Source organism: Petaurus breviceps, unplaced genomic scaffold (assembly GCF_028583685.1).
Source record: "Petaurus breviceps papuanus isolate PSGF00001 unplaced genomic scaffold, PetGlider_PUasm1.0 90925, whole genome shotgun sequence".
Classification (NCBI taxonomy): Eukaryota; Metazoa; Chordata; class Mammalia; order Diprotodontia; family Petauridae; genus Petaurus; species Petaurus breviceps.
Genome location: NW_027187380.1, coordinates 10339541 through 10351529, shown reverse-complemented (window position 1 = coordinate 10351529; position 11989 = coordinate 10339541). Strand labels below are relative to the sequence as shown.

Genomic DNA, 11989 nt, shown 5'->3' with positions numbered 1-11989 from the left:
AAAATCTATGTACAGGACATAGAAACATATTTGTTGAATTTAACTCTCCTTTCCCTAGCTGCCCAAACCAGACCCTCCTACCATTTCCCCACCACTGTCTCCATGGATCTCCCCCTCCACCATTAGGGTCAGTAGTTATTCCTCAGGCCACATTGTCCTTGCTGACTCTTCTGGGGTTGAGGGAATAAAGGAAGGCAGAGGGAAGCCACTAAGAGCCTGGCATCAGCAAGAGTCTGGATGAAGATGCCCTTGGAGTGACAGGTGAACCAGCACAACTATATCTATGGATAAGCCCAACCTCACTGCCCTTAATCTTCTCCTCCCCAGCCCCACCTCCCTTTATCAGGGGTCAGAGAGATGTCCCAGGCAGAAATCCTGCCATGGCAAGGTCTGGCTGCAGCAATTCCTTCTGGGATTTGATCTTGCCCTCTGATTTCCTGAGATAGGCCTTAAAAATTAGGATAAAGGGAGGAGGGTAAGGCAAGATTCCAGGATTTCTACCGCCCTCACTCTCCAATGCCTCTTCCTCAGCCCCCTGTGACCCACACCGCCCTTTTCCAAAGCTGCTCTTGAGACCCGGTCAATGTGAGCATTAACCTCATAACAAGTCTACACTCCCCTCCAATATTCCATAGCAAATCAGCCCCAGTCCATTCCACAACTCTTCCAAAGTTGGAGACAATATGAGACAGAGAGGCAAAAAGCACATTGATTCAGTTGATCTATTTATTCCCTGTGCAACTTTGGACAAGTCAGGTCTCCTTTCTGGACCTCAGTTTCTTCATCTGAAAATCATCTTTAGCTCATCTCTAAAATCCCTCCCACCTCTAAATACTATAGTGGAAAAGGAGAACCACAAGTAGAAGGGTAGTGGTAGAACCAACCAGTCTACCTTGGGTGAGAAGCGGAAGGTAGGAGATTGTACAGGAGATATGTAGGGTTGGAGATGGTGGAGAAGAGATGGGAACTGTAACATGGCAGACAGGAAAACAGAGAGGGAAGAAGAGGAAACCCCCGATGTCTGCTCCTTGGCTCTTTATTTTCTACCCTAACTCCCTAAAACACTGGACTTAGAAGTCAAGATTACTCTTAACATTGGCCTTCATCCAGTAGCGAGGCTCCATATGGAGGTGAGTGAGGTACTTTGGGAGGGACTTTGGGGTTGGGAAGTCTCAGGGCTGCAGGGGGCATGACAGAAATAAGCAGGAGGCATCATGCTAGGAGAAAAGGAGAAGTGGAAGTGAGACTCTTGGCCCCAAAAGTTGCCTCATTTGTAGCTGCCCAAGATGGGAGGTTGTAGAACATGTGACTCTCCTACCATGTAGCCAGAGAAGCCAGTCCATCGGGGGTAGTGTCACAATTGTCCCTCTGCCACATCGTAGTAGTCTAATGAGAAAGTAACTCTCTTGGTACAGGGAAAAAGAGAAGGGGCAGAAAAGTCTACACCTGGATCGTGGGTAGAGAAAGGGACCTGCATGGGCAACCAGCTAAGAATAGTGAAAGGGAATATGAGTAAAAGGGAATAAAGTTCCCTTTCAGCATGCAGTTCATCTTACTAAGTCGGTAGGCACAACCATATTGAGAATGGGAAGAGTGCATTTGGTAGACCACAAATATTTCCCCTGAAGTTTAAAGCTAGGTTTTTCTTCTACTCATTCTTAGTTCCAGTCCTGACTCTTCCCAACTTTGCCACATGGGGAGGACTGAAAAATGGGCTGGGGCAAAGCCCTACCTGAGGCAGGTGGTACATCAGCACCCACTGTTCCTGTGGCACTGGGAGGTGGGGGTGGAGGTATTCCTCTCCTGGATTAAGGGAGAGGAAAGACGAAGAATGGTCAAGGAGTAGTGGAGGTCTCTTATATTCAACCTTACAATCTGTTCTTGCCAATCTCTACCCCAGGTGACCTTTCCAAACCCCATTCTCTAGCAAAGAACCTTTTCCATAACTTTCCCCTTACAGCATCATCCATCCCTCTTCCCCTCAAACTTCAATCATATATCCTACAACCTGGTAGATGGTATGATCTGTGAGTCTCGAGGGAGATTCCTAATTTCTGAGACCTCTGGGAGCCATGAATGATGTAGGTCTGGCACTGGACAGGGAAGCAGGGTGACCGGGGCTGGAGCTGACCAAGGCAGGTAATGGTGGTGAAACACTAGTATCTCCTCCTTTTCTTCCTCTTCCTCTTCTTCTTCTTCCTGCAGATTCAGCATGTTGACCTGAGGAGGGAGGGAAGAAGGGATGTTCAATCAGACTTCTACCAAGCAAAGGTCCCTTTCCCAATTCCCTTTTCTCTCCAATCCTTCTTTTCCTCTCCAAGACCCTAAAGTTCCGACCAATCCTCTCTGTGTCCCCCTATGTTTGGCCCTTACTTCTACCTACATCATATTCGCAAGTGAAGTCCTATCTAAACCAATCCAACCTTTTCCAACAACAGAGGAAAATAAGGCACAGTCCTGGTTGGTAGAGAATAACTAGCACTATTTATCCCTTTCTCTCTTCTGCATTTTTCAGGGGAGAATGCTCAAGGAATGGTCTGAATCCCTAGACCAATGGTTGGATTACTCATTCCTATCAGTAAAAATGTTTGGTGTATATATCTCCAATATGTATATATTTACTTATTTATAAATTATATATGCTACTGTTTTAATAATTACATACATAATAAAACACCAAAAAGGATGACATAAAGATGAAACAATATTTAATACTACAGTTAATCGGTAAACACTAGAGTTTATTGAATAAGGGAGAAAATATCCTTGGCAGTTGTGTGTGGAGGATGGATCAGAGAGAAGAAACTTGAGACACAGAGACCTACTAGGAGATTGTTGGAATCACATGGGTGAGAAGTGATGAGCACCTGATGAATAACTGATGCACTAAGATGGTGGCTCTGTGAGTGAAGAGAAGGGAATGGATTTGAGAGATGTTGTGGAAATAAGAATTGCTTAGACATGGAGGGGTGAGAGTGAGGAGTCAAGGATGATGTCACGGTTGTGAACCTGAGTGACTGGAAGAATGGAAGTGTCTTCAAAAGCAATAAGGTTAGTGTGGATGAAAGTTAGGTTTGAGGTTAAAGAAAATGTAACGAGATCTTTGACCTGTCCCAACACCTCTATGCTTGCTCATTCTGGGCAACTCATTCTATCCCATCCACTGACTTGGGGAACAGAACCCACCCTCCAAGGGATACCCGCTTCTGAGGTGATCTGAGGGGGAAGGGTAGGTTACTCTAGGCAGGGAGAGATTACTGCTGTGTTCATCTGGGTTTGGTGATTACTGTCCTGGGGATACAACAGCTGGCTCAGAAGAGGTAGGCTAGGAATTGCCAATGGAGAGATTGAGTGTGAAAGTGTTGGAGGGTAAGGGTAAGTGCGGTGATGTTGGAGACAAGTAGGGTGAGGATTGGGTATTCATATTCCCACCCTCTGATTAACTGATCACATAGTCCTTGTGGTCCTATCATAATGTCCTCGGGGGATAGTATAGTCTGTAGGAGGCTCCAGCACCTGCTTGGGAGACTACTCCCCAAGACACTACTGAATGACCAGTGGGGGCATGGCAGTCTAAGTTGGGGGTGGGACTCTTTCAGATCTCTACACACTGTTCTGTCACAAGGATCCCTGTCCCAAAAAGCAGAAACCTTGCACCATACCTTGCCAAGGTCAACAAACCTGGGAAGTCAGGAGCTTGGAGTCAAGGGCACTCATTGTCAGGCGACTCATGAGCAGCTGGTGCATTTGAATATTCTGTAGCATCATCAGAGACAGTAGGTCTGATTAAGGAAATTGGTTAGAAGGGGGTGACCAACAATACTAACCCCAGTGAGGTCCTGAAAGCCTCTTCCCTGGGCAGATTCAAAATTAGTAGCAAGAGACAGGGACAGGGAGCTGACTAGTAGAACAGAAGGAGCTTCTGGAAAATTCGAGAGATGGGGGAGGTCTGGAAATCTCACCTTCCTTCATGTGTCCTGGCTGATGAGGAGGTGCCCAAGCATCTGGGAGAGACTGCAGGATAGTTACTGAGGGCTGAAGAGTTGAGATACAAGTTCAGACCAGGCTAGACAGGGGGATAAGAGACCTGTGATATCTGTACCCCTTTATCACCCTCTTCCTCTTTGTGAGAACAAGGTTAAGTATTTAGTGTCCTTGGGGCTGCGTGTGAGATCGATCATTCTTCCCATCCTGATCAAAGTCACATTCTCCACCCTAACATATTTCTGCCTTCTCTCCATCAGGCAGCATGACATAGAGGACAGAGAGCCTAGAAGTCTGATACTAGCTATGTCAGTCACCCTGGGCAAGTCACTTAGGCAACTCTCTGAGACGATGGGTTTCAGAGGGTGCCGAATTGCATTGGTAGAGGGAATTTCCTCACCTTGGGGTCCCCTATACCAATGGAATCAGGGTCCAGCCCCCTCTCCCTCCCTCCATACCCCAAGTTCTCTCCCTTCCATCTGGTCCAAGTCCTCTTCTCCCCCCATCCCCTCTTCTGGAGGGGGTGGGGCATGTTCTTCCCCTTACCCCCACTTCTCCATCCCTTAGCTGGACCTGTGGCTCACACATACCCCAGATCCCTTTCTCACCTTTGGGGCTTGGAGCTGAGACAACTGAGCGCCAGGGCCGGCGAAGCTCCTGCTATCTCTCCAGGCCATGGCGAGACCTCTACGAGGCAGGCGGTTACTATGACGACGCAGTCTTACACAACCCTAGAGTCTGGCGGACCGAAAGGGAGGGACCTCAGGACGAGGGAGTGCTGCTGAGTGGCACTGGACAGGAGCCTAAGGGAGGCAGGCCAATGAGGGGGAGGGGCGGGACTCCAAGAGAGGAGTGAACCAATGAATGAGGGAAAGGGTGGGGCTCTAAGGAAAGAGGAAGTGGGCCAATGAGGGGATTAGGATGGGACGGGGAAAGAAGCGGACCAAGGAAGGAGAGGGATGGGGTAGTAGCGAAAGGAGAGAGGCAGAATAATGAGGAAAAAAGTGGGGCTCCAGGGGAGGGCTGAAGAGAGATAAGTAAGATCCAATTACCTAGAGGAATGAGGCGATAGGGAAGGGGAGGGAGGCAGGCCAATGAGAGGAAAGGGTGGGGCGCCAGGGGAGGGAGATCGACCAATGAAAGAAAAGGACGGGGCCGAGGGGACCTATGAGGGAGTTAGGGCGGGGTATAGGGAAGAGTGATATTTCTGGAGGAGAAACATAACCTGCTGATTTATGATTTCAATCAACCAATTAATTAACATTTGTTAAGCACCTTCTGTATGCCAGATACTGTGCAGAGCGCTGAAGATACAAAAAGGAGCAGAAGACCTCAGAGAAATTCCATGGGATATGGACTGCTGTATCAATGTCCACTTCTCTCTGAGACCCCTTTGTTCATTCCAGTGGTCCTGCTTCCAAGGCTCTGCCTTCTTGAACTTCAGCCTTTTTTCCCACGACCCAGTCTACGTTTCTGTCCTCCGTTCCTAAGGAGCTCCCACCCGGGTCAGGGCAAACTCCAGTTTTATGTCAATGGAAAAGGGCAAAAATGAAATACTCAAATAATGTATTCTCTTCAGTCCCGCCTCCTCCGTGGGGTATCAGGTTTGTGTTTCCATCCATCCATTGGCTGAACATCTTTACCCAGATATCTCACCTGTACCCCCAAACTCAGCATAAATTCTCATTCTTCCCTGCCCCTCCTAGGGGTTGAAAATTTTCTGTTAATTGGCATCACCATCCTCCCAGTCATCCAGATTTACTGAGTCTGGAAACGACTGTCATCTTTGACTCCTGTCTATTCTTTTCACCTTCATTACCCACCCCTCCATCCAGCATTAATAGTTGATGGATCTGTGATCTTAGGGATGTAAGTACTCCGTCCAGTGATACAAATTACTACCCAATCACTCTCATCATCTTTTCCATGTCTTTCATTAATCTTCCAAATATGCTGGGGACTTAGATCTCCTGATCTTAGTGGATACTAATGTCCATTGATCTTCCCTCCCTTTTACCACATAATTAACCCACTCTTTTTCCTGATACATCTCCTTAATGGCATCCTTTACACCGTTTCATTTGTACAATTCTTCTTCAGTAACACATTACAGCCTACTCACACCCAGCATGTACATCTCCATTTCACTGACTGTAATGTTTGTAACTGTAGTTTTGCATGACTCATTATATCATTACCATGATGTATTACATACAGCATCACTTGGAAGAAATCTTTTACTTAAAATATTGACCTTTTTTTCAGAGAGAAGCTTGGGGTTAATTAAAAGCACCTTACAATTCCCTAAAGGCAATTTATTTTGCTGATTGTCCATGCCCAGTGTGTGTCCAACATATATCAATCAATCAATTTGCAACAAGAATATCCCCTATGGATACTGTGGATACAAAGAATGAAACAACCTCTACTTCAAATGAGCTTAAATCATAATGAAGGAGATAAGTAGGTACATGTATACAGAATAAATATAAAGAGAACAAATGCCAAAAAATGCAAAATAGTTAAATATTTACAAGGTATCTCGGCAGAGAGGGCACAACTGTTGGGGAGATCAAAAAAATGCCTCCTATGGCAGGTGGTGCTTGAAGGAAGAAAAAGATTCTATGAGGTCAAGGAGGGGAGAGGGTACATTTTTGGAACAGGAGATTGGCCAAGACTCAGAGACTGGAGATGGATTGCTGTGTGTGATGAATAGACAGGAGGCCAGTTTGACCACATGACAGAATGTGGGAGGGGGAATAACATCTGGTGACTCTGAAAAGGTAAATTAAGGTCAGGTTGTGAAAAACTTTAAAAATTACCCTAGGAATTTTTATTTTATTCTGAAGTCAATAAGGGAGTCACTAGAATTTACTGAGCAGAGGAATGACATGGTAAGATCTATACTTAAGGAAAATAATTTTGGCAGAAATATAGAGTATGATGTGGAATAAGGAGACATTTGATGCCGAGAGACCAATTAGGAATAATCCAGGTCTAAGGAGGTATTTGTGTGAGTAGGGAGAAGTCAGATGAAAGACATGTTGTGGAAATAGATATGGCAAAGATTTGGCAACTATCCGGATATAGAGGGTAGGGGAGAATGAGGAGGCAAGGATAGTGTCTGGGTGATTACAAACTTGGGAAAAAGGATGGTGGTGTCTTTCATAGAAATGGGGAAGTTTGGAAGAGGGATGGGTTGGGGGAGGATGATGAGTTGTTTTGAATATACTGGGTTTGAGATGTCTTTGGGATATCTGGTTTGAAATGTGCAAAAGGCAGATGGGAAGTTTGGAGGAGAGACTGGGATTAGATCTAGGAATCAATCTGCAGAAAGATGATAATTGAACCTATGAGAACTGATGAAGTCATCAAGACAGAGCATACAGAGAGAAGAGGACCTGGGAGAGAGCTTTGGGGGAATGGCCACAGTCAGGGAGGGCATTGATAATGAGTAGAGAGAGTTCATTATATGAACATTAAGTTCATTATATGGATAATAAACCCACAAAGTAAACCCAAAAGGAGTAATTATCCAGGTAGGAGGAGAACCAGAAGAAAGCATCACAAAAATCTAGAAAGGAAAGAGTCTCTAGGAGAGAATGGTCGACAGTGTCAAATGCGACAGATGGATCAAGAAAGATGAGGACTGATGGAAGATCACAAGATTTGGTGATTAAGAGATCATTGGTAACTCTGAAGCAGTTGAGTGATGATGAGAGCCATCTAAGCCATCTCAACCCTAAATCTATGATCCTATGAACTATAGGTTCAAGATTAGAAAGGAAAAAAAGTGAAGTCAGAGTAAGGGTTAGAAAACGTACTGAGGAGTATAAGAATTAGAGGTTGAAATGAAAGAAAAGAGTAAATTTAGGAGGGATGTGAAGAGAAATAGGGAGAGATGGAAGCTATGGTCAGCTGGAGGAATGTTGGAATTTTCGATTAAGGAAGTGGAATGCTTTTGGGGAATGGTGAGATCCAAGTTGTGACTGTCTCTATGTATATTGATGTTTAGGGGTGCTGGAACCCCAAATTAGCAACACCCGGGTCCTGCCCGAATGAATTCGACCCAAGCCTTCTACCAGCTAAAGGAAAACAAGGTTTTTAAAGATCCACCATAGCCTCTTAAGGAATCTGGACATTTGTATCACTAATGCAAGCAGGTCAGATTGAATCTGAGCCCCTTAATGGAGGCTTGAGATGGATCCTATATAAAGAAAGACCGTGGGAGGGATCTAGAGTTGCCCAAGTAGTCTGGGGTGATTGAAGGAGGGGTCTAGGGAGGATCTTGATGGGCGTGGCCTACTGGCTGGGGTAAATATAGGTTGGATGCCTGGAACCAAGAGAATGGGGTTTAGATGTGATCAAGTGTGGGAAGTAACCGGAGGCAAACTGGAGGTAAGAGATAGTGAAGGCCTGGGATAGGTTAAGGGTAACAGAGAATTGGGCTCAGCAATAATGAAAGGTCAGTTGAGAGGATCAGGTGAACGCCTGATTTGAATGGTTGATGATGAAAGGTTAGGAAGTTTGAGGGAGCATGAATGTGGATGATGAAGTCTCCTAGCATAATAAGAAGAGTTGGAGAAAGAGGAAAACAGCAAACCTGGGGATAAGCACGTTGAGAAAGGAACAATATCCTGGAGGTATTTCAGGGCTTCTTAAATTTTTTTCACTCAAGACCCCTTTTCGTGTGGCAGCATTCATTGGGGTTGCATAAATGGAGTTTTCAGTAAAATGATAAATAGCATCTATCTAAAATCATCAGCAAGCATTATATGTAATGGGGATAAGCTAAAAGCATTTGCAATAACTGGGGTGGGAGGATTCTGGGGAGATGGTGGAGATGGAGAAAATTCCAAGCTCTCAGGATTTTCCCCTACAAAAGAGATAAAATAGCGCCCGAGGGTAAACAAAGTGCAGGTAAAAATAAATAAGAATGGAGGCACAACAGGGTTCCTCCAGGGACAAAGAGAGAACATCCAAAGAAAAATCGCTAGAGAGGTTTGTTCTCGTTGAAGAGTAAACACCTGTAGGCTAGGGACTGCTTGTTAGACAGGTAACACAGGTAACACAGGAGGGCTGCTAAAACAGGTTCACTCTTGATCTGGTCAGACAGGAAGACAGCTTCAAAGGGGTTAATAATCTTAATTTGTTCTAGTCTAGTCTTCTCACAAGGGTTGCTGATAATGGGAGCACCAACTCCTAGGGCATTCCGGGGTCAATCAAGACAGGCACAATTTGTGCACTCCCCTAAATCCCCTCAATGGGAGTCGGCTGAGGCAAACATACATTCTCCCCAAGCCTTTATGGGGGCCGATCAAGGGACACACAACATTCCAGCTTGTGTATTTAGCCCTAAGGATTCCCCACTCACTGACCGCTGTCCTATTGCTTCATAGGGCATCAGACAAAGAAGGCGTATTGCCAGCAATAGCCTCCAATTTTACATGACCTCATCTTGTATCACACTGCGCAGCTGCAGTAGATATTTACAATTTAAGTACAAGTGTTTATATTATTTATCATTATATAATGCTGTGCAAGCATGGTGGAGATGTTTTGAACCATAATCATGAGAACTCATATCTAATACCTGGGAACAAGAGATTGTTATGACTATGGATCCTGAGAAACTGAACTCTGAGAAATAATAACAAAAATCTACTTCATACACACTAAAATCCAACTTACACTAAAATCTACCTTGCACTGTTTAAACAAGAATCAGCAAGCCCGGAGGTTAGCTGGGTTGGGAGACTGCCTTGCTCAGTCACAGAAACTTTTACACCCTACCTTCCACCCCCTGCAGTGAGGGGAATTGGACATCTGAGTCAGGGAAGATCTAGGGAACCTTAACTGACAAGGAACATCAGATCCAGCTGTGCTGTGGAGATGTGGGTGAGAAGGAACCAACATACACCTGGTGGGTGCAGAAGCTGTGGGGCAGAACACTTCTGGTTGTGGGCACTTATAGGAGGCAAGAGGTCTTGGTTTGAGTTCAAGATAAACAGGAGAGTTGGAGAGGTTCTGAGGCCAGAGGCACCATCCCCTATACTGCTGGACTAGAGGTGATTACAAAAATTGAGCTATTGGGGGGAAGCTAGGTGTCTCAGTGAGTAAAGCTCTGGCCCTGGAGTCAGGAGGACCCGAGTTCAGTTCCGGCCTCAGACACTTAACACCCACACACACACACACACACACACACACACACACACACGCACAAACTAGCCGTGTAACCTTGGGCAAGTTACTTAACCCCAATTGCCCTCCAAAAAGCAAAAATAAAATAAAATAAAATAAAAATTGAGCTATTATTATAAAAAAAAAAAAAGGCACAGGCAAAGGACAAAGAATCCAACCATAAAAAAAGTTATTATGGGAACAGAGAAGACTGGGGTTCATCTTCAGAGGAGGATATTGAAGCAAAGGGAATCTTTTACTACCCCAAAGAGTATCATCAAATGGTCACCTGCCCAAAAAGAATTTATAAAAGAACTTAAGAAAGACTTTAAAAATCAAATGAGAAAAACTTAAAAAAAAATAATAATCCAAGAAAAACAAGATTATGAAAAAAAAGTAAACCAATTAGAAAAGGAGATCTAGAATCTTAAGGAAGAAAATAACCTTGAAAATTAGAATTGGACAAGGGGAAGCCAGTAAAGTTATAAGAGATTAAGAAATAATAAAACAAAATGCACTATGACCAAGTTGAATTTATTTTTAGAAATTTTATTATTATTTGCTTTGTGGAGGGGGGAGGGCAGGACAATTGGGGTTAAATGACTTGCCCAAGGTCTCATGGCTAGTAAGTGTTAAGTGTCTGAGGCTGGATTTGAACTCAGGTTCTCCTGACTCCAAGGCTGGTGCTCTATTCACTGCTCCATCTAGCCGCCGCCAAAATTATTTTTAAGACAATATGATAGGTAGTTAGAGATCTAGAGAGCTAACTAAAAATTAATTTAAACAATAACATCAATAAAGTAGCTAGATACAAAGTAAACCCAAATAAATCATCAGCCTTTATATTACCAATAAAATGCAGTAGGAAGAGCTGGAGAAAGGAATTCCATTCAAAATAACTATAAAATATTTGTTTTTAGTCTGTCTCTCCATGGCCCTTTATTGCATATAATTTTTATTGCATCATGATCTGAGAAGGATGCATTTAATATTTCTGCCTTACTGCATAGAATTGTGAAGTTTTTATGCCCTAGAATGTGGTCAATTTTTGAGTATGTGCCATGAACCTCTGAGAAGAAAGTATATTCCTTCTTATCCCCATTCAGTTTTCTCCAGAGATCTATCATACTTATCCTCTCTAAAATCCTGTTCACCTTCTTAACTTCTTTCTTGTTTATTTTGAGATTACATTTATCAAGTTCAGAGAGGGGAAGATTAAGGTCTCCCAGTAGTATAGTTTTACTATCTGTTTCTTCCTCTAATTCTTTTGCCTTCTCCTCTAGGAATCTGGATGCTATACCACTTGCTGCATATATGTTAAGTAATGATATTGCTTCATTCTCAATGGTGCCTTTTAACAGGATATAGTTTCCTTCCTTATCTCTTTTAATTAGATCAATTTTTGCTTTTGCTTTATCTGAGATAAGGATTGCTACCCCTGCTTATTTTACTTTAGCTGAGGCATGATATATTTTACTGCAGCTTTTACGTTTACCCTGTGTGTATCCCTCTGTTTCAGATGTGTTTCTTGTAAACAGCATATTGTAGGATTATGATTTCTAATCCATTCTGCTATCCATCTCCATTTTATGGGAGAGTTCATTCCATTCACATTTACAGTTATGATTGTTATCTGTTTCTTTCCCTCCATCCTATTCCTGCCCCTGTTAATGTTCATATTTTTCCCCCCTTCTCCCTTCTCCCCCTTAATAGGTTTCCTTTTGACCACTACCTCCCTCAGTATTCCCTTATCAGCCCCCCTCCCTTTTCCTCCCCTTTCCCCTTACTTCTTCCCTCCCTACTAACCACTCCCCCCCTTTCGTTG

At 43.9% G+C, this 11989-nt stretch overlaps 1 protein-coding gene across 4 annotated transcripts; it reads right to left on the bottom strand.

Annotated features, from left to right (window-relative positions):
- Window positions 1-1086: 1086 nt before the first annotated feature.
- Window positions 1087-5037, bottom strand: PRR29 (proline rich 29). Of its 4 annotated transcripts, XM_069076283.1 has the most exons (7): window positions 4593-5037; window positions 3963-4035; window positions 3682-3782; window positions 2009-2220; window positions 1733-1803; window positions 1319-1386; window positions 1087-1217 (listed from the first exon to the last, which is right to left on the bottom strand). In XM_069076283.1, the coding sequence occupies exons 1-6, from the start codon at window positions 4659-4661 to the stop codon at window positions 1355-1357; spliced, it is 558 nt and encodes a 185-aa protein (XP_068932384.1). In that variant the 5' UTR covers window positions 4662-5037; the 3' UTR covers window positions 1087-1217; window positions 1319-1354. The 4 variants fall into 4 exon arrangements, with proteins under 4 accessions (XP_068932384.1, XP_068932383.1, XP_068932385.1 ...); XM_069076282.1 differs by lacking the exon at window positions 1087-1217 and having other exon boundaries at window positions 1251-1386; XM_069076284.1 differs by lacking the exons at window positions 1087-1217; window positions 1319-1386 and having other exon boundaries at window positions 1646-1803; window positions 3963-4066.
- Window positions 5038-11989: the final 6952 nt, after the last annotated feature.

Coding starts and splice junctions, on each gene's coding strand:
- PRR29 (XM_069076280.1), bottom strand. CDS start 4,661: ATGGCCTGGAGAGATAGCAGGAGCTTCGCCGGCCCTGGCGCTCAGTTG. Junction 3,783..3,962: donor GCCAGGACACATGAAGGAAG/GTGAGATTTCCA, acceptor TTCCTTAATCAG/ACCTACTGTCTCTGATGATG. Junction 1,804..2,008: donor CAGATCATACCATCTACCAG/GTTGTAGGATAT, acceptor CCCTTAATCCAG/GAGAGGAATACCTCCACCCC.